General features: G+C 41.9%; 1 protein-coding gene across 23 annotated transcripts in view; it reads left to right on the top strand.

Annotated features, from left to right (window-relative positions):
- Positions 1 to 20,401, top strand: part of LOC135502141 (butyrophilin subfamily 1 member A1-like) — a 58,370-nt gene that overhangs the window by 4,555 nt on the left and 33,414 nt on the right. For 6 of the 23 annotated variants that reach the window (XM_064794752.1, XM_064794751.1, XM_064794754.1 and 3 more), the window contains exon 5: positions 11,368 to 11,484. The exons of 15 other annotated variants lie outside the window; for them this stretch is intronic. In XM_064794752.1, coding sequence (XP_064650822.1) covers positions 11,368 to 11,483 — 116 coding nt within the window. In that variant the 3' untranslated portion in view covers position 11,484. Of the gene's footprint in view, positions 1 to 11,367; positions 11,485 to 12,244; positions 12,271 to 20,401 lie in introns of all 23 variants that reach the window. 2 more of the 23 variants (XM_064794753.1, XM_064794756.1) reach the window with 2 other exon arrangements.

Here is a 20,401-nt window from a genome sequence, read left to right as displayed (position 1 = left end):
AGGTTCAGATGATATACGCCACAGAATTATATGTAGATTTCCATCTGCAATTTGTTATTGCTCGTAAAACTTGATGGATGATTCCATGAGCTTTCTAAGCTAACTCATCAAATTTCCATCACAACCACTATGGGTGATAGCGGCTCTCATATACACTACATATCTGGCTGATTGGGGGATCGTAAATATCCTGGGAGAGGTGCCTGTGTATGGCCTCCGCCAATACATGCTTCCCGAAATTGGTGGCTTGCATTGGAACTAACTTTGTCCCCCTTGTCCGTCATTAAAGGCATTCAAATGTGTTGGTCAACCATGACTATCTCCTTTGACCCTTCACCATAAGGCCTAGTTTCCCCTATGACATCACTATTTCGGACACTCGGCGCCCCATTTCTGGAAAGGTGTACAGCATGGAGTTTTGAGGTTACGAACACTATTGTACCGTCTCCGCCTTGAAGTCATTTCCACAGTCTGCGCTATCAACACGAATTGTCAGCCAGCTGCCGATGCTCACTGCATGCCTTCAAATGTCGCCTGTACCATTGCATTAGCCTCATGGATGAGGGTGAAATATCATAAGTCATCTTACAATTCTGCTTTGGCCTTTAGCAACAACTGATGCTACTCCCAAGTATAAATTTCCAATCTCTGCATAACTTTTGCCTATAAGGGGCAACCCATGAAAGGTGCAGGTCAGGTTCTGCAAACAGGCAGCGATGGGACAAAACATCAAGGTGCCAAACTGGACCATGGCTGTTTCTGATCTTTCTTCAGTTTATACGAAGGTAGGAGGTTGAGCAATGTACCCATGGTGACACCTCTAGGGTTGATCTCTTGGAAGAAACCTTGTAAAATGAGGTGCGTGCTTGTGTCAGCCATTGTAGCCAAAAGACACCGATACGTATTTCGTGCCTGACTGTTGCAATTGGGGGTGAACTGAAGGGAATCAAGGTGCCGGCATTCTGCCTATCAGTTCTGCGATGACTACCTCATTTGTTACTGGAGGCAAGTCGTAATTCTTGCGCATTTCATAACAATGTCTTTCATCCTACTCAGCAACAATTAAAAACTTCCAGTACGTTAGCGATGCGAGATACGATAGCTACGTGTATGCGAGATGGCATGCATGAGGAAGATACTCTCCTGCCTATGGTTCTTAGCTTCATGTAGGCAGAGTGAGATGTGAGTTGCCAATGCTATTGTCATCAGATCTTTCATTATCTCTGCTAAAGGCATCGGTTGGCATTGCCGCATCTTACTGCAAGTGACATTTTGAAATTTCTCAGCAGATCAGGTTACTACATACTTCGAAGGACTAGGTGATGACATAGGAGTCTGTCTTTATTTGACTGTGTACTATAGAGTTTGTGCACAGCCTTGGGTAGAACCAGTCACGTGGTGTCATTTTCACCAGGAGAGACGAGATCGACTGGTACCCACCATCTCACAGAAAGCATTGAATACAACTTCATGTATGGGGAACCTACGCAATAGTCTCCAAATTTCATATCGCCCGACCTCTCCCAATGCTAAGCGTCCTCAAGCCAGCCACTTTGGGTAATTGGGATGCAAACATCGAACCGTAATTGGTCCATCATGCCTCATCTTCGGCAATTGCAATATTAAGAGGATGAAAATGTTTCCATCATCAATATCCTGTGTCCTTATACAGATCCCTGACGGATGCATCTCAAGGTTGAGATATTTTTCAAACGGTCTGGCTCTTAATGTTGGGGGCCGACTCAGGCTGATGCTCAAGACATGATATGGAGAGATGCAATGGCGGCACGGAGAAGCTGAATGAATCGCCATAGGCTACGGTGGATTGAAATAGCTGCGAGGTATCCACAATCAGCTAGCATGTTTTTGTCCACGCCTCAGCAACCCCATGGACTGGGACAAAGCCACATCATAACATGTAATATGTTATGAGTAACCTTTCTTATTGCTGATGAATATTTTATGCTCTGTAAACTGGACTTCTCGGGGCGACCGGTCAATACGATCTTGACAGAAGCCTGTAGCTGGGTTTGGTAACTTGTTGGAGAGCGCTACATGCAGGCCTTTCAATTACATGGAGACCTCTACACCCTGTATTTTCTTAGCCTATTTGGGGACATGTTTTTTTTGCTTTTTAGCTTAATTCGGGGACATTTCGTCGTGCCAATTTGCCTGAACATCGACGTCCTTATTGACTGACATTGTCACATGCACCTGAAAACTCATAATTTTAGGATGAAAAGTATCAAATTAGGCCATTTAGGATGACATTTGGTCATTTAAGGTGTCAAAAAACGCTTCAGGGGTCAAATTACCCCTAAAAAAAAAAAAAAAAATTTTTCTATTTTAGGGACATTTTTTTAGGGCCTAATTTGGGGACATGCCAAATTTCCTACACCGTATAGCGGTGTGAAAATGATGTAATCGAAAGGCCTGACATGTAGCCATGCACAGCTGCAACAAGATTCTGTTGGTTTTGTCTTGGGGGCTTGTTGGAGAGGACTTGCTGCTTCCCTCATCAAGTGTATTGCCAGGTCCACTTGGCTCTGTAAGGGCTATATTAGGGTATTGGGATTTCTTGTGAAAACTGAGCTGTAGTCAGTGCCTCTGAATTGGAAAAGTCAGTTGAAGTGAAAGTCAATGGAAATTCCTTACTCAGATGCATACTGTAGTGTAACTTCAGCTTCTGGGAGTGTATCTTTCAGTAGTTCATCTCAGTTTGATGTGGTGAATCACAGCGATACAAACTACAGGAGCCTCAAAGAGAGACCGATAGTATTATCGTGTCAGATAACCCATCCCAGTGCCACTTCAACCTCAGCTCTTTTGTGCTGTCGGATGTTGCATGAAATATCCCGGACTGGGCTATATCTAATAGGAAGTGGTTGTCAAGAATTGGTTTTGGAATCTAGTTTAAAAATATTGGCTTTTGAAAACTTAAGTGTTGTGTGATCATGAAATATCCTGGCCGTCTCCAGAGCAGAATCAAAGCTTTTCAGAATATGGTTTTGAATTGTGATCAAGTTTCGATATCGAAGTTTCAAAAATGAGTCATTGTTTCCAATGAAAATGAATTCTATCTTTGAAAGTCCACATCGAGGAATTCTATTATAGCCAAGCAACCTGTAGCTTCAATGATATATCAAAATACCTTTTTCTTAATTTTCAAGTTTTCAAGTCATATACATTGTTATAAATGCATCTCAGAAGCGCTTTTGATGAATAATACATTTAGGCCTATCGGCTTGAGGGGTAAATGTTTCTACTTAAAATCCATTTCAATGTGGAAAAATGTAGCTGTAAAGCTTATGAAATGTTCAAAAATCTATACTGCGTCATAGCGCTTTTAAAATAACAGTATCGTTTCAAAATGTATTCACTTGTTAGATCTAGAAAAATAATGCCTAATGGAAAGTATCTTCTTAATCTTATAGTCATTCTTCAAAATTATTCTATTATTTGTGTGTTTCTTGCATTTGGAGATCAATTCCATTTTAAAAAGTAGAAAGTATGATATTTACTTTAGTAAACCCGCAGAGGCGGAATGAAAACATTGTCTCGTATGTAACTTTCTATTGATGTAATTTTTCCAAAACGATTTGTGTTGTCGCCGTGCTGCTAGCATTCATTTGTCGCCATGGCAACAGCGGAGGCTATAAAACACATGTCTGGCATGCGATGAGTGCTTTCCTGACGCTAATGCTATGAACAAGCTGATAACATGTTGTGTCGGGCGGGGAGTTTCTTTCCTGGTGTCCGAAGCAACGCCAAGCCAAACATGAGTGCACAGTCACTGGATCGGCTGAATGCCTGATATCATTGAAGCAAATCAATGGCATGCCGTGGCCCTGGAGATCAGAAGCTCGGGATTACTGGACTATCTTGTCATGGGTGTGAAAAATAGGACTCGGCAGGTCCAAGCCGCAGCGGCCCGTGAACTTCATTCTCAAAGCGGTGAAGAAGGCTCCCAAATGTCGGTTTGGTTCGTCCTCAATACGATGAGATAGCGTCAGACTTGGAGCCCAAAGTTTACCTAATGAACGAAGAAAACAATAAATCTAGTCCGTTATGCAGAATATCACATTTTGATAATGAAACTGTGAAATAAGTTTTAATCAGATGAGATCTGAATGATTGATGGCGCCATGGTGAGGTAAGATCATGATGCTGATCATACTTAATAATTTATGAGCAGACGTTCATTCTAGCAATTGGATGACGGTTCTTGTATGTAATGGCGGAGATGAAAATGGTAACTATTGATGCGGCGGGATTTTATAGCTGATTTACAAGGTACCGTCTGAGAGAAACCGAGCTAGCATGACAAGGTGTGCCTGGTTTCGGCCACATATGCCCAGTATAGAAGGGGTTGAACCTACGGTTTCATGCATGGCAAGGATGTTTCTTCTGAGGCAGTTGCACTACCAGTCTGCTCTTGTTTGGCCTATATGAATTGTTTTTCTTGATGAATGGTTGTGTCTATGTTTACTGTGCTCTGGTGGTAAACCTCTGTTGAGGAAATAGTGCCACCGTTTTAACGATTGAGGGGCCTTGCCTGGTCTGGAAGACATCAAAAATCAATTTGTTCACCAGTCATGATGGGATGTTGTCTGAGGAAACATATATATTCCATCTATTCCTCTTTTGATATAGTCCTCTGATTGGATTGGACCCAGGCAGGCTGCAGTGACTCAAGACTAGATCATCGTGATTGGCCATGGAGAAGTTTATGGTTATCGGAGTTGGGGCCTTGACGCAGTTGATTCCGATCCTCTGATAGATGAGCAACCTCTTCCTGATGGAGGGGTTCCCACCCCTTAGCTGGAGCACATCAAATATCAGAATGCTCATCAGAGGATGATTGGATGTTGTCTAAAGAATGCAGTGATGTTTTGATCAGACTCGTGTCAAGGCGTGTTACTCAAGATGATGACCAAAGCAATGTGTCAGTGTTCTCCACAGGGTTTTCTCAAGGTAGGGTGATACCCTTTCATGACGTTTTACCAGTGTGCAAAACAAGGTAGAGTGGCCAGCAATTTGAGGTAGGGTGGCCCTATAGGAACCCTCTACAAAGTTCTAGAGCAAGGCAGGGTAGGTCTTCCAAGGTAGGGCGGTAAGCTGCCAAGGTAGGGTGGGCCACCCTGACAAATAGCCTTGCGGAGAACACTGTGGGTCTGTGGGGGTCAATGCAGAGTGAGGATCGATGCGGTTGTTTCAATGCCTCTCGCTAGAAGAGCCGAGCAACCTTTCGTATACTGTGATTATGGGGTCTCTGCCCTCGTCTGGTACTCATCAACTATCCACGTGCTCATCGGGGGAATGATTGGATGTTGTCTTAGGAAACAATGCCTGTATTGATTGAAAACAGAGTCAGCTCAGGCAGGCTCTAGTTACTCCTGATCACAGTCATCGAGTCTAGATGGGGGTTGATGGTAAAAACATGGGAGGGGCCAATCGCCAAATGGGAAGATTCAACTTTAAGGTGGAACAATAGTGACTCCAAATTGCCAGTGAAGGAAACACCAGTACTCGTCCAAACCCACAACATGGGTGTTACTCAGAGGATTGTTAACTCTGGTCTGCATGGCCTACCAACAATATCGTAGCCAATCTTTGATGTTTGATAGACTTCTGGTGATCCTAAGAGATACACGTGTCTAGTGAAAATGTGCACTGTTGAGTTTATGCACTCGTGATAACCGGATAGAGCAACTTCTATTCCTGTCTCAAAAAACTGCAGGCAGAGCTACCAGTAGTTCAACAAAGGATTCATGTGTCAAAAATGGTTCTAAAAATGGCTAATTGGCCCTTCTCTTTTGACACCTGGGGTGCCATTGTCCCCACAGATGTAATCTGAGAATTAGAATGACGATGAATGTGGATTAGGATGTGCTTTAGGGTTTAGGGGTCAACTGCTAAAAGGCCATTCAGAACGGATTTGAGGGCAGCTCTCTTGGCCCAAAGGCTAATTCCCCCAAGAAAATCCATTTATGGAAGGAGACATTATGGGAGGCTAGAACAAGCCCTAAAAAGGGTTAGAAACGATATGACTAAGGGCAAAATGTGAGATGTAGAAGAAAATGTTCTGAGGTTTGCAACCGGTTCGAAGGAACATTCAGGTGGCTCAGTCCAAAGATTGGTATCAAGGGTGCCTACAGAGCTTAGCCTTGAACCTACGACCACCAGACCACAAGTCTGAAGCTCATTCCACCGTGCCACCTCGCTTCCCAGTGGCCCTCCAACAAGGTTCTCACTTGAGAGTGAAATCCTGCCCTCAGCCCCTTTCCCATCAAACTTCCAGTTGTTGCATTTCATGGTCGAATGACCTCATTCATGACCATTCTAATATTTTCATGGGAAGTTGCAGCAGTCAAGTTATTGTGTTTCCGGGGTACTGTGATGGCGAATGCATGGCTTCCTAGCTATGAATGGCCTTGCCAGGGTAAATATTGAGGGACCACCAGCTGTCATCGCTTTGTCATTCATGTGGAACTCCTCCGCCATGTTTAGTATGCAAAGTTATGTTGGGAAACAGCTGTACTTGTGTGTTCGTGTACATGTACCACGAGAGCTGGAACTTCATGTGCATAAGGGTACATGTAGCCTGAACGTGTATGCATGCCTGCCTTCACCGCTGACCAAGCAAGAGATCCTCCTCAAATAGTCGCAGCATGGCAGGTGCTGCTGGGGCAGAGAAACTACAATGTCACAAGTGATAGTCATTTGTGACCCGCTCTACCAAAACTAGGCGCTTGTCGCATCTGAACTTGACAGGTTGATACGGACTTGTTGTTCATTTCCCTATTGTAGACCTTTTGTGGGCGCTTGTCGCATCTGAACTTGACAGGTTGATACGGACTTGTTGTTCATTTCCCTATTGTAGACCTTTTGTGAAATGTGACCAAATCAGTTTGTAATAGATGTCACAAAAGGTCTACAATAGGGAAATGAACAACAAGTCCGTATCAACCTGTCGAGTTCAGATGCGACAAGCGCCTAGTTTTGGTAGAGCGAGTCACATTTGTTGTTAGTTTTCTTCTTTTCGTTCGACTGGTCAAACTTCCACACCGTTGGTCCTCCAGGACGTGGCAGTGTGACACAAATCTGACTCTGTTCCCCATAGCTTTTCTTGGAGAGATGTGGACTCAGGCCAGGCCTCTCCTCAGTATTTGTAGTCAGTCATCCCTATTGGGCCATATCGTCTTTCTTTCACCAAAATTGAGTTTTGGTGCTGCCTACTTTGAAATACTCTATGCGTATTCCGGCTCGGGATGACTATAAATGCTTTTTATCTGATATAGCGACCATTTGTGTTGGGGCAAGGTTTCCTGTTGTTTAGACATCTTGACATGCATGGTGTGACGACACTGGCAACTGTCTTATCTTCATTCATGTGCAAATTTTTTCCTAATATCAAATGTTTGCTTTGAATAACCTGACCCGATCCTGTAGACCTATTGTCGGACGAATGCATTAGTAATAAACTAAACAGTTTTGGGCATGTAGAAGTAATCTCTCTTTAGCTTAAGCCTGCACCACACGGTGAAAATTTGCGTGATGCAAGTGACACGCGTGCATGTTGCGACAGGCAAATTCTCACTGTGTGGGGTCGTTTTTTGCTGCGTATCTTCCCTCGCGAGTCGAGACGCAGCCGATCTAGCATGTTTGATATTTTCTCGACACGCGAGGAAGTTAATCACCGTGTGGGGGCTGCCTGCAGCAATGTTGCGCGAGTTCGACGAATCACAACAAGCAGATCGGTCACATGATTTATAGGTCAGTCACATGATACCAAAATGGCAGCGCCCGGGAACTGTCAAATCCTATGAGAAGTATTATGGACCCAAGACCAAATTGCCCTTATTCTCCTGCTGTTACTCCGTCGGAGGCGGCGCCGCGTGGACCGTAGTCTTTGGACAAGGCCATGGATTCAGAGAAGAGAGGATAAGGGGGCCTATGCAAATCTAATTGCTGAATTGCGGGAGGAGGACCCCATGAAGTATCGCCAGTTCCACATAATACTTCTCATAGGATTTGACAGTTCCCGGGCGCTGCCATTTTGGTATCATGTGACTGACCTATAAATCATGTGACCGATCTGCTTGTTGTGATTCGTCGAACTCGCGCAACATTGCTGCAGGTAGCCCCCACACGGTGATTAACTTCCTCGCGTGTCGAGAAAATATCAAACATGCTAGATCGGCTGCGTCTCGACACGCGAGGAAGATACGCAGCAAAAAACGACCCCACACAGTGAGAATTTGCCTGTCGCAACGTGCACGCGTGTCACTTGCATCACGCAAATTTCACCGTGTGGTGCGGGCTTTAGACTATAGACCATCAAAAAGATTTGGAAATTTGATTCTGTCCTTGTAGTGTTAAACTAGCATACATGCTACAATGGTGCTGACTGTCACAAGGGTATTGCATTACTAAGACACAGACGTCCATTTTGTCTGAGTTTTGACATCAATTCCACCTTATCACAGGTCTCCTGTTTGAATGTGTCAATAACCTGGTGACGGACGTGGGCAGAAACGTGTTATTGTGTTGGTTTTCCCAGTACATGACCCCCTTATCTACCCACATTTGTAGACATCAAGAACCTTTTGACAATCAAGCGCCCTGATACAGCGGCGGGCATCCCACGCTCAAAATCTACTGACTACCGCTTTGAATGTCATGAGCTTGCATTTCTATTCAAATTGGGTAGAAACCAGCGAGGAGAAGAGACAATAAAAAAATTTGGAAATTTTCAAAAGGTGGCCAAAGAAAACTTCAATGTCATAATCCATTTGATTTATTGAGAGGCATTTGACTTTGTAGAGCTCTGACTTCATCATTTGTTGTGTTGAATTCAAAATTTCATGTTTTCTCAGTCGTTTCATTCCTTGCCAAAATTGAGGGAAAATGCTGAGTTCCTTTGACGGTTTACGTAATGTCATTGCCAGGAGCATGTTGGAGCCTTGAGACCCAACCATCTGCTGGCTTCATGAACTGAGTCAAGATGGTAACCCAAGACTCGGTTCGTTCATTTTGGCAACGAGTGCTCCTATACATGCTTCCCGAAATTGGTGGCTTGCATTGGAACTAACTTTTTCCCCCTTGTCCGTCATCAAAGTCATTCAAGTGTGTTGGTCAACCATGACTATCTCCTTTGTCCCTCCACCATAAGGCCTAGTTTCCCCTTATGACATCACTATTTCGGACACTCAGCGCCCCATTTCTGGAAAGCTGTATAACATGAATAATGGTCTTGTGTTGATGAAGTTTTCATGAATCGATAGAAACCTGTGCTTGATTCGATCATGCTTGATGTGAGATTGGTTGGACCTAATGAGGTTCTGCTTCTGTTTTGTGCTATGTAGCAGCCCTCAGATTGGCCTTTTAGGCAGGAGTTGATGTGAATCGTTCTACTGAGGTTTAAAACTTGTCTCTGACTGGACAACTGCTTTGCCTTTTGCCCAGTAAAATCTGGTGTTGAAACAGGCCTTGGGTTCATAGGAATCGATTCGTGCAAAGGAGAATGGATTCAAGGAACCCTTGCAAATGGACATTGTACCAGAATACCGGGTACACTTGATTATCTTTTTAAAGTGTGTCACTTTCTATTTGATGTTGTACATTGTAGCTTAAAACAATTGAAAACCTCTTGAAAATCATCATGGGGATGACATGTGATTGCATGCCCAGTGGAGAAATGAGGAAATCGTGATTTCCTCCACAAGGTGACATTTTCCTGAAGACTGTAGTCCATGAGCTATTGATGGAAACAACAAGTCTCGTTCCTTTTCACTGGTTGCTTTCAGAACTTCTGTCAATGTGATGAGCTGATCAATTTTGCATCAGATCTCATAAATCCTTCCTGTGAACACTTTCTTTCCAATGAAGTCTATGATGAGGTTTTTCGATATGTTAGAAATCCCTTCCATGTCTTAGATAGTCAGAACTTTTTTACCATGCCCTCTCTGTTGGTATTGGTATTTTTCAGTTTGTGTCAAAATATCCTGTTTGTCGACAATTTTGCACTTGAATCAACCAGGAATATTCTAGTTTCGAAACCCAAACAACACAGTATTGCTCAAGGCAGTGTTGGGAAGGACAACATGCATAGGTCCAATGACAATACATGTAGGTTTAGGACCATGGATGAGACTGTTGATTTAGTATTAGAGAAATGATAATAGAAAGTTCGTCTGCTTTTATAGGCCTGCTTGGATACTACTAAAGGAGACGCACATAAAAACAGGAGATTAACTCTCAAATTGCCAACTGGTGATTTTCATTACTATACAAAGTTTTCTGGATCGGAACCAAATGATCAAATGCAAGGCCCTGTAAGGAGAATTGGACATTCCTGTGAATATTGTGTATGTTGGCTAGTCCTATTGTTTAACATATTGCCTATTGTTAGTAATGTTACATCTAATTGCATACAAGTCATGATGTCACAAAGTCTATTATCCATAACCATTGACTGTGTAAAATTGCCGGTTTACTACCTAGTCATGGGTTGTTCCTGGAAGTTCATGAATCAGCTGGGCACTTAAAAAATATTGGCACATATTGGCAATGGAAAGTGGTGGGCGACCAGTATGGTATGAAAGAAAGTCATAAAAATCTTTTGCAAATAAAAATTCCACTCTCCCAATTTTCTCATTCTTCCCCAATACGACATGCGATCCTTTAGCCAGAGTCATATTTGGGATGAGCTGTTAAATCAACCCTGGAAAAGGAATCAATCCAGTGTGATTGACCATGCACTGACCTCAGCCCACATCGAGTCTACAGGTCAGAATTGGAATTCAGAAAGACCCATTTTCTACAAATGCGAATGTCTCAACTTTCAAGAGAATTGCCAATAAAAATGTTATCAGAATTGATTGAGGACCATGAAGGCAAAAATGAAATGATAAATAGGGTAATACTTCCTGCTATAAACTTGATATCACATTATAAACAAAACCACACAAGGGGGTGTCGTATCATTAAGATATATAATTTATTGTCCAATAAAAACCAAGATACATATTTTGAATGTCTAGTCTATGAGTCACTGTCCCAAGCTGAAATAACTTTAAATTTTCTCAGATATTCTATTGTTTTTAAAAGATTATCTAATTACCATTTGACTTGGCAAAAGTCACTTCATAAAAAGGATTGAGATTTGATTTCTGTGTCTGCTGTTGGTCAATGCTGATCATGATTGCAGTGATGTAATTTAAGCAACTAATTAAAATCTAATTTTTTCAGAAAGTCACTTCATTAAAAGGATTGAGATTTGATTTCTGTGTCTACTGTTGGTCAATGCTGATCATGATTGCAGAGATGTAATTCAAGCAACTAATTAAAATCTAATTTTTTCAGAAATTAATGTATCGGAGGTGAGAATGGGTGCGCCCATACTGACGGTATCCTTGCCGGTGCTGCTGACAACAGTGTTGGCTACCATGGCCATCATTGGGAAAAACTCGATCTTTTAAAGTGAGTTCAATTGCCTAAGCCCTAAATGTCGCTTGAAGGCATTTCGCTTTGTAAATATCAATGGATTAATGGAATAAAATCTTCATGTAAATTGTCCTGCCTTTCACTTTGTACCTTTCCACAGCCTAATCCCAGTGTGTCTGTCTCCTGATTGACGGTATTCCCAGTACCTAGACTGTACATGCCATCTCAGTCCTAGCCTATTCTCGTTAGATACTGATTGGACTAAATATCTCCCGCGAATTGACTCAATTAATGCTACAGGTTGTTATCAAGCCCCACAAAGGTGTCATATAATGTAATAAAATGGACAAGAATTGGCATCAGAATTGGATACAGCAGTCCGCTATGGCGGTGGACAGTGTCGTATTATTAAGCTACAGTGTATGTCTGCCAGTAAAGAGCTTCTGAAGGATTGTGAATATTTACACTACAGCAAACTTAAAGTTGAAAAAGCTACAGGGGAACCCTCGATCAAGCATTGTCTGTTGGTGTCAACATTATACATGTAGCTTATGTGGCAAACACGTATATCATCGATAATTCATCTTTGTGTAATGTCTTAGAATCAAAAGGTAAACATGATACACCAATCAATGTCAATCAGGATCGACTTAATTGGAAAATGACGTTCCAAAATAACAAAGGAACGGCTATGAACCGTTCCGGTGAGAATTCCTATGGCCAGCCGTTCACCCCTCTAAATATTATTAATGTTCTAATTGGAGATATGAAATGTTTCATACATTTGTTGTTTCAGCAGTCGTGGCAATATTACAGCGGTTTGTAAGTTTGCGGAAACATTGCTTGCTGACTGGAAAGGTGTTTTTTGCATCTTGATGAATAGTTTATGACTTGTTTTGAGCTTACCTATGACGAGCTAAAGTTATACCATACTGTGACGTCCGTCATCTGGTCAATAGCGGAGCATGTTAGGTGACCGCTCCAGCTAGGTGGCCGAATTGGCTTGGTGGTGGCTGTGGCTGATATGTCCTAGAGTTGGATGGTGGCATTGCCGTGATTATGACTGAGGTTAAATATTGCCCTTGTGGCAGGACCCAAGAGACAGCTGGACAGAGAGACAGCCTCGCCAAGACAATCCCACCCGCACTGTCATATTCAGATCACCACTTACTCACTCATGCAGACATATATAAACGAAGCAAGTGTCAATTGCATTTGATTGTGATGTAAGTTTGTAAGTTTGTGATTGAGAACTTTGTACTTTCCCTTTGGTGGAGAATTACTTTCTCTTCCTGGTAATTGACCAGACTTTGGCTTTTTTAGGGCAATATGGTATTGTTTATACTTGGAGAGGCTATTTTATTGGAGTACCACTTGACCCTTAAATGCTTGTAAAATGAAAATGAAAATGAAAATGAAAATGAAATCTTAAATGTGTTATACATGTACTTCCAAGGTTGCAAATATGGTCAAGCAATTGAGAAATATTGAATAGGCCATATTAAAAGAACACACTGTCACAATGAGTTCTTTTGCTTATTTATCCAGTCTCGAACTCCTCCATGGCCAAACAGCCAAGAAATCTGGCCATACACAGCTAGCAAGGACCAAGGATTAGCCTAGCATGCGAACACGCTAACACCTCTTTAATAAAAAGTACCTGTCCTGGTGGACAGACGCTGACAGAGTTCTAATCGGGTTGCGCATGGTTGAAAAAACGGTGGCTTATTCGCGCTAAGAAGTTAGAAGGAAGGTGATTTCTTCTGGCCAAAAAAGAGGTTTACCTACTAGCTCGAGTTCTTAAAGAGCAATGGCCAATGCAGCTGTTGTGGTCAGTGATCTCAAAGCCAAAGCCCTTTCGATCCAATCTGGTGAAACTCCTTGGCAGAAGCTATGTTCATGGTGCTACTTTTGGTAAGCTTGTCAGTTGATTTGCTGGTCGATCATCAGAATTGAATCAAAAGCTTGCTGAAATGCATTTCTCCCTGATTAGGATTTGCTTGAGCACTCTATTGCCTTTAGCAATGAAATTTGAATATAGTATCATTTGAAAAAATGCTGTTCTCAAAATCAAAAACGTTTGATGTTGATGATATCTTGTCGTCAATTGCAGCTGACGGTTTAAGACAGAGATCTCTCCATCTGTCTTTGTTAGAAATCCAATCAACTGCCTGAAGAGGATGACAGTATGCTGCATGGGATGTCAGGATTACACAAACTCAATGGCAGTGCCACGCTGTCGTGTCATCATCCGTCTCTTGAAGGTTCTTTGTCTCAATCAATCAATCAATCAACAATGTCTTATAGAGCGCCAAACTCCAGGTAAACCTGCTCAAGGCGCTACCTCCCCACCAAGAAATGCTTCCTCGAACAGCCAGGATTTTAGGAGTCGTTTAAAAGCAAGCAGCGCGTCCGCCCCCCTGATGTGCTCCGGTAGGGCATTCCACAACCGGGGACCACATGATGAGAAGCAGCGGTCACCGAATCTTGTCTTTATCCGCATACACGCCAATGACGTGTCATTAGATGACCTGGTGACACGCTGCCTCTCAACATGTTTGAGGCTCAGGTATGCAGGTGCATAACCCCGGACCACCTTGAAACACATCAGGAGGACCTGATGGATGCAGCGACAGCAGCTACCAGGTGACTGCAATGGCAGTGGTTGCATCTCCAGCCAGCCGTCTTTGCAAACAGGTGCAATCCTGTTGTGTCATCATCTCTTGAAGACTTTCTTTCATAGTGGATGCGGCCTGCACTACATTTTGATATCAGAAACTATCGACCTGACACAGCTGAACCTGCCAAAAAAAATTTACATCAATTTAAAAAATTCAATTTACCAAGTGTGGGTCGGCTAGCACATGTATCTGATAACGTTTATCATGTTTATCCTGAGTCATTGCATTTTCAATAAGTTGTGATCGATGGTGCGGCGGGCTTTGGAGAAGAAGTCGTAAATCCCGCTCAACGCAGTGAGCTTCTGCGTGGATTTCCATCGAGATGCCCCGTGATAAATCTCGCGGAATGACGGGATGAAGGAGATGGAATAGCCTATTGTAGACAAAGCAATACTGTACAGGTTTATGAATAAGGTTGTCTTAAGGTTGGTGTTTGGCTCTGTAGTCATCGTCATATGCTATGGTTTTCACTGAAAAAACCCAGTTGCACTCCTGTAGCCCTACCTGATTGAAACTGAAATCCAGATCAGTATCATGTAGCTGTTTTGGGTGTGCTTGCATTGTGTGCAGAAGACATCACCAGGCAAACATTCAGACACAATTGATCTCGCAAATCAACTGTGTCATTGATTAGAAATGGCTTCTCGATACTCACATACCACACCCCTTAACCAAAGATAGCTTATCAAAAGCTTTGCCGACGGCGACTTTTATCTGACATGTAAAAACACAATTTGTATCTGGAATGTACTCCAGGCATGCAGTAACAATTTCGATTTCCTTCCAGTGTAGGAGAATCGACAAATTCCACCACAATCTCAACTAAGGCATCCAGAGCTTCAGTAGCTTTGTAGATTCTTGGGTGTTGATTTCTTCACCTCCATGTCATCATCTGGCTTGACTTTCTCACCTTGAGAATGATTTGGATACCATTGGTGTCAGGTGTTTGAGGTAACCATTATCTTTGAGGCCATGCAATGGGAGGCAAGTGCTTGGGGTGTTCAGGTGTTTGAGCTCTTGCTTTTCACTCTTAGTCCTCACTGTGGGGTGATGCCTCAAGGCTGTAGCCAAAGATACCCTCTCTCTCAATTTCTCTCAACAAATCTGAATGACTCCCATTTCAATCAAGAAATTCCAGAATCTTAAGAAAGAATCTTCTTTTAAAATATGTATTCTGCCTTTAGATTTTGATCTTATGTATGTGGTATTTGATTAGAAAATTCAATTAATTTTAGCGGGACGACTTTCAGAATTGTCTGGGGGATGTGATATGGGGATCAGTGGGTTGGCTTTAGAAGCAAGCAAATCTTTGGCTTCTTGAGATCTGGGGAGAAGGTTCCCTAAACAGTTGATGCGGTCTTCTGGTGACCATGCAGCCAGAAAGGAAATATACGAACAGGTCATGGGAACTACCTTTGAGAGGCAGTGGTTCATTCTGGCTTCTCTGGCAATTTGGTGCCACTGGGGTAGAATCTGGCTTGAAGGTTTGGTATTTGCACCCAAGTGAAGGGTAAGTAGTGTGGAGAAGACTGATCTGCCCCCTGCCCCTGGTGCCCTGGCTCTGGTGACATGACCAGCGGTGTTTTTGACGGTGCTTCCAGCACTACACAACAAAGCTGTGGGAACCAAGATTGTTCGAGAATGGCCACCATTGAAGCGGCATATGAACTCACATGTATTTATGTGAATAATCGGCTAAGTATTACACCATGTGGCTTGTACTAATAGTATTGTTGGTACATTTTAGCATGATTATTCCCATCGCTGCAATTTGACATCAATTACAGGCAAACATCACACTATTTCCCACCAGTTGCAAACGTGTGGCAATCGAATACGCTCTTCAACGATGGCTCATCACAAGTCTATGGCTGGATGTAACACTTTCGATGCTGCTTATCATTTTCAATTGATCCATGTTTGGTACAATGGTGCTTGATTGGGTTCAATTGTTATTGTGACAAGTGTGCTAGCGCTTGAGGACCCTTCGCCTTGTTGATGGGCAGGCCTGTTTGCAAATACGAGAAACATATGAATAATTCTGTGCGTAAACCATTTGCCAAAGAGCAGTTGTTGAGGAGGCTTTTTTGTTGACAGAAGCTTTGTGTGATATCCATTTGCGCCATCCAGTACTGACATTGATGCTACCGATTTTGTTTGACCCTTTTGCTAACTTGATCATTTGAAGCTTCTCCCCTCAGAGTCACAGATACTTCCAGGCCTCTCAATTACATGATTCCTACACCGTATAACGGTGTAGGCCGTACAGGATGTCCACAAATTTGGTCTTTTTTTTTTCTTTTTTTTTTTTTTTTTTTTTTTTTATATGACCTCTGAAGCGTTTTTTGACCCCTGACATAACCAACTCTCATCCAAATGGCCTAATTTTATAGTGTTACCCTAAAATTATGATTTTTCAGGTGTATGTGGTGATATCAGTCACTAACTTTGATTTATGACGTCGCTGTTCAGGCAAATTGGCGCGATGAAATGTCCCCAAATTAAGCTAAAAAGCAAAAAAACATGTCCCCCAAAATAGGCTAAAAAAATACAAGGCGTAGAGGTCTCCACGTAATTGAATGGCCTGACTTCAGAGGGTAGATCGAAAACTGAAGTGACCTGATCAATGATACCCTGCAGAAGTTTACTTTGCAGCTTGCTCCATGAATCTAAAATGCCTACATCATTATTCCCAATACTGCTTGGGCTACTAGTCTTACTAATAGCCTTGGCCAGTCTGCATTTCTGAGATACTTTAGAGGGGAAGCCAACATGATAATGTAACCAGCCGTTTAGCCAAGTACCGAGGCTTTACCTGTGTAGATTTATCAAGAAAACGGTGAAGTTACCATCTTGAGGTCTGAGAACATTTGCTAAGCATCAAGATAGTGGACTTACAGTGTAGGCCTTGTAATTCTACATGTAGATGAAACTGACTTTGAGCATCCTTCTTCATGCAGGATCAAGGCTTTGCAACATTTCTCATTTGAAGCTTTGAAATACATGCAATAGAATCTCAACAACCAAATTCGACATCTTGGCACGCGAGTGTAATCAAAGTTTCAAAAGTGACAGCAAGTGCAGAGATTTGACAATTTCTTCGGCATGTTCATCATTGCCAACCATTACTTTCAAAAAATGTCACATAAGATGTAAAAGAGAAATGTGTGCTGAATAGTCGATTTCAAATTTGCTGACTTTGCATATTTTGCATATTCTATTGGATATTGCATGTTGTCAGTGATGACATTCTGCTGCTGTTCATGACATTAATCACCTGCATCGCCAAACGGCAGATATATCCATTCCGACTGCAAAGTCTGTTTTGCTAATGACCAGGTTAATCGGGTGAATAATGAATAAAGTGGGCCATTTGACATATTTGATATTTTTATCTGTTACGTGGAATCACGTGCAAATAGTGAAGTTTGTGTGGATGTACAATATGCTTAATACAGGGTGTCCCATAAAATTGCTTTTGACCGTTGAAAGGATTTTTCATATCATTGGGTTAATAGGGCATCTGTCACCTAATCTGAGAGTCTACAGAAATGTAAATTTATGATCACATTTAAAAACAAAAAAAACACTTCATATCTGCTGCTGATATCAGAAATAGGACAATACAACCTCTCTATTACGGACCCTCGGGACTGACAGGTGCTGTCCTTAAAAGAGAGGTGTCCTGATAGAGAGGTCAAACTGAATGGAAACAACCAATTTGGGAGCAAAACTAGTGTCCCTAATAGAGAGGTGTCCGCTATTAAAGGGAGGTTCAACTGTACAGTACATGAATACCTGAAGAGATCATGCATACTTTTTTGTGGACACCCTGTATCCAAGTGAATAATGTAATAAAGAACCATATTTGTGTAGTTAATATGGAAAACAGTTGAGTGTCACATGTCTAGACATGTATCATTCATCCTGCAATAAATATTACCTTCAGAATACATTATATGGGTACGGATGCCCCATTACTGGTAGAAAATACTTACAAAAAATGGAGTTGCATTTTATGATGGGATCATTTGCTAGTAATAGTACACTCATTCTGAGTCGAGCTTTCAAAACATAGCACTGTCATGATAGCCAGCCTTACATCTGACCCAGTTAAAGGGAACTGGAACCGCCGAGCGATTTATTCAACTTTTCGACTTTCACCGCCTGAGAAAGTCAAACTTCCAACTTCCTATTCGAGTTCAGATTTGTAGCTCCGCCCCCAAAGCCCGAGCATGCGCAGTTCAATTCGTTATTATCGAAAATCATGTGAGAATCACGTGAGTCATGCGATCTTTCATTCATGAGTTTTCGTAGTAAATTCCATAGTAGTGACGTCACTGAATGATTGACAGCTAGGCGCCATGTTTCATTCATGCCTCGTTCTGATCACCCGATACGCGGGAAATGAAAACGAGGTCATACGAACTGGCTTGGCGGTTTCGGTTCCCTTTAATATCAGTCAGAGTGTTCCTCAGATGTTGCATTTGAAAATGGATCTTACTTTTGACCAATGTTGTATTCCAAATAGGAAAAATTACCTATTGGCATTTTGAGGTAAGAAGGAAACAAGAACCTATCCTGAATAGCTAGCTGGGAGAATGGGCCATTTGCATTTTTGAACAGTTCTAAATTGAGCACTGAAAGTGCCTTTATCCAGGATAAAAACTATGGTTGCCAAGAATTTTTTCATCTAACTGCAATTCTGCTTACCACAGAAACCTAATAAAAGCGGAATTGAATGATATATTACCAGCCAACAAACAGCATGTATCAGAAATGAAATGTTTCGATAAATTGCCGAGATCTGTGTCTCAAGTGGAACAGACTTCATCAGTTATGGAATAGTTTCATTGGATGGATGATGAATTTAATATCCATGGTTTTGGCCCAGACGGGATAACTGTTGTTAGAATTTGATTTGTTTCTTGGACTGGTCTGAGGGTAATGTGGCAAAATAGGAACATTTAGAGAAGTTGGTGTGATATTTACCCAAAAAAATTGGGAATGACAACAAAATGCTGTTTATTTCTATCATTTTACATAAATTTTGCAATCTTGTATTTCATCTTGAATCATGCAGGAGAATACTAATTGATGAATTGCCAGCCCAAAGACGATTAAATCTCATAAAGATTTTAGATTTTCACGAGCGAGAAATTGGCTTGCGAAACTCAGAATGTCACTATATCAAACAAGCCATCCGTATCTGACAGAACCCTGATTTAAAGTCCGCAGACACTGTCCTCCATATTCAGCTCATCTCCCAAGTATTACTGGCTTAACTTGCAAAGACGCTCAAACCATCTCGTACAAATTGAACTTGCAGAATACAAATAAGGCAGCATGAATTCATCGAGGATATTGGCGAATCTCTTCGCAGATGAGTTGCTTCTAGATCAAAATAGAACTTGACGAATGACTATTTTATTCATTCACCAAGGAACCCAACCTTCTGCTATCGCGGTATTTCTTTCATAGGAGTTTGACTTTTTCCGGCCATCCTTTTTGACAGGTTTGATTTAAAAGTCATCTTTGATCAGAATAGATGTTATGAGAGATGTCTGGCAGAGTGATTAAATATGAGCATCTTTTTTCGTCATCATCCATTAAAAGCTATAGGTTTTGATCGTGTTTTATTGCTTGACAGAAAGACATCACTGGACGAAATGACAAGTTGTTTGAAGTGCACTGTGCTAATTGCCTAAAGAGCCTACTCGCTGATTTCGGATATTTTGCCCTCGGCTATTTCTTCTGACTTTGATAAACGTTTTACCATTGTTGCTCATATCATTGCTTCTGTTGAGTTTTAAAGGATTGTGTATTGGTTGTTCCAAAGTGATGTGATAAAAAAGGTCAGGCAGGAAGGCAACGAAAATTCCTGCCTCTTCACAGCAGGTTTGAGGCTCAATAAATATAAGATAAGTTAATAATGTGAGGTTAAAAACCATGGTCCCTTGTGGTCTCTTGTACCAGAGTGTATTCCTGGGCAAGGAAAAAGTTCCCACATGAGTTGACTGTAGCCTGTTGTGGACTTCATGCCTCCGGGCAAAAATTCATTATCGGAAATGATGATGATGATGATGAAGATAAGATAATTTTGGTCTCAGTGGCTGATTATTACCACCTTGGTTTCTTTCTCAGGCATGCTGGTATCAGTCATTCCTCTGCTGCAAAATATTCCCAAGAAAAATGCACTTGCAGCAGCCATGACTCACCGCAATTTGTGCAAAAGAGTAACAATCTTTGCTTTTTGCCTCTCACCACTCTCT

Source organism: Lineus longissimus, chromosome 18 (genome assembly GCF_910592395.1).
Source record: "Lineus longissimus chromosome 18, tnLinLong1.2, whole genome shotgun sequence".
NCBI lineage: Eukaryota > Metazoa > Nemertea > Pilidiophora > Heteronemertea > Lineidae > Lineus > Lineus longissimus.
The sequence above is the reverse complement of the archived record's forward strand: the minus strand, read 5'-3'. Positions and strand labels throughout refer to the sequence as shown.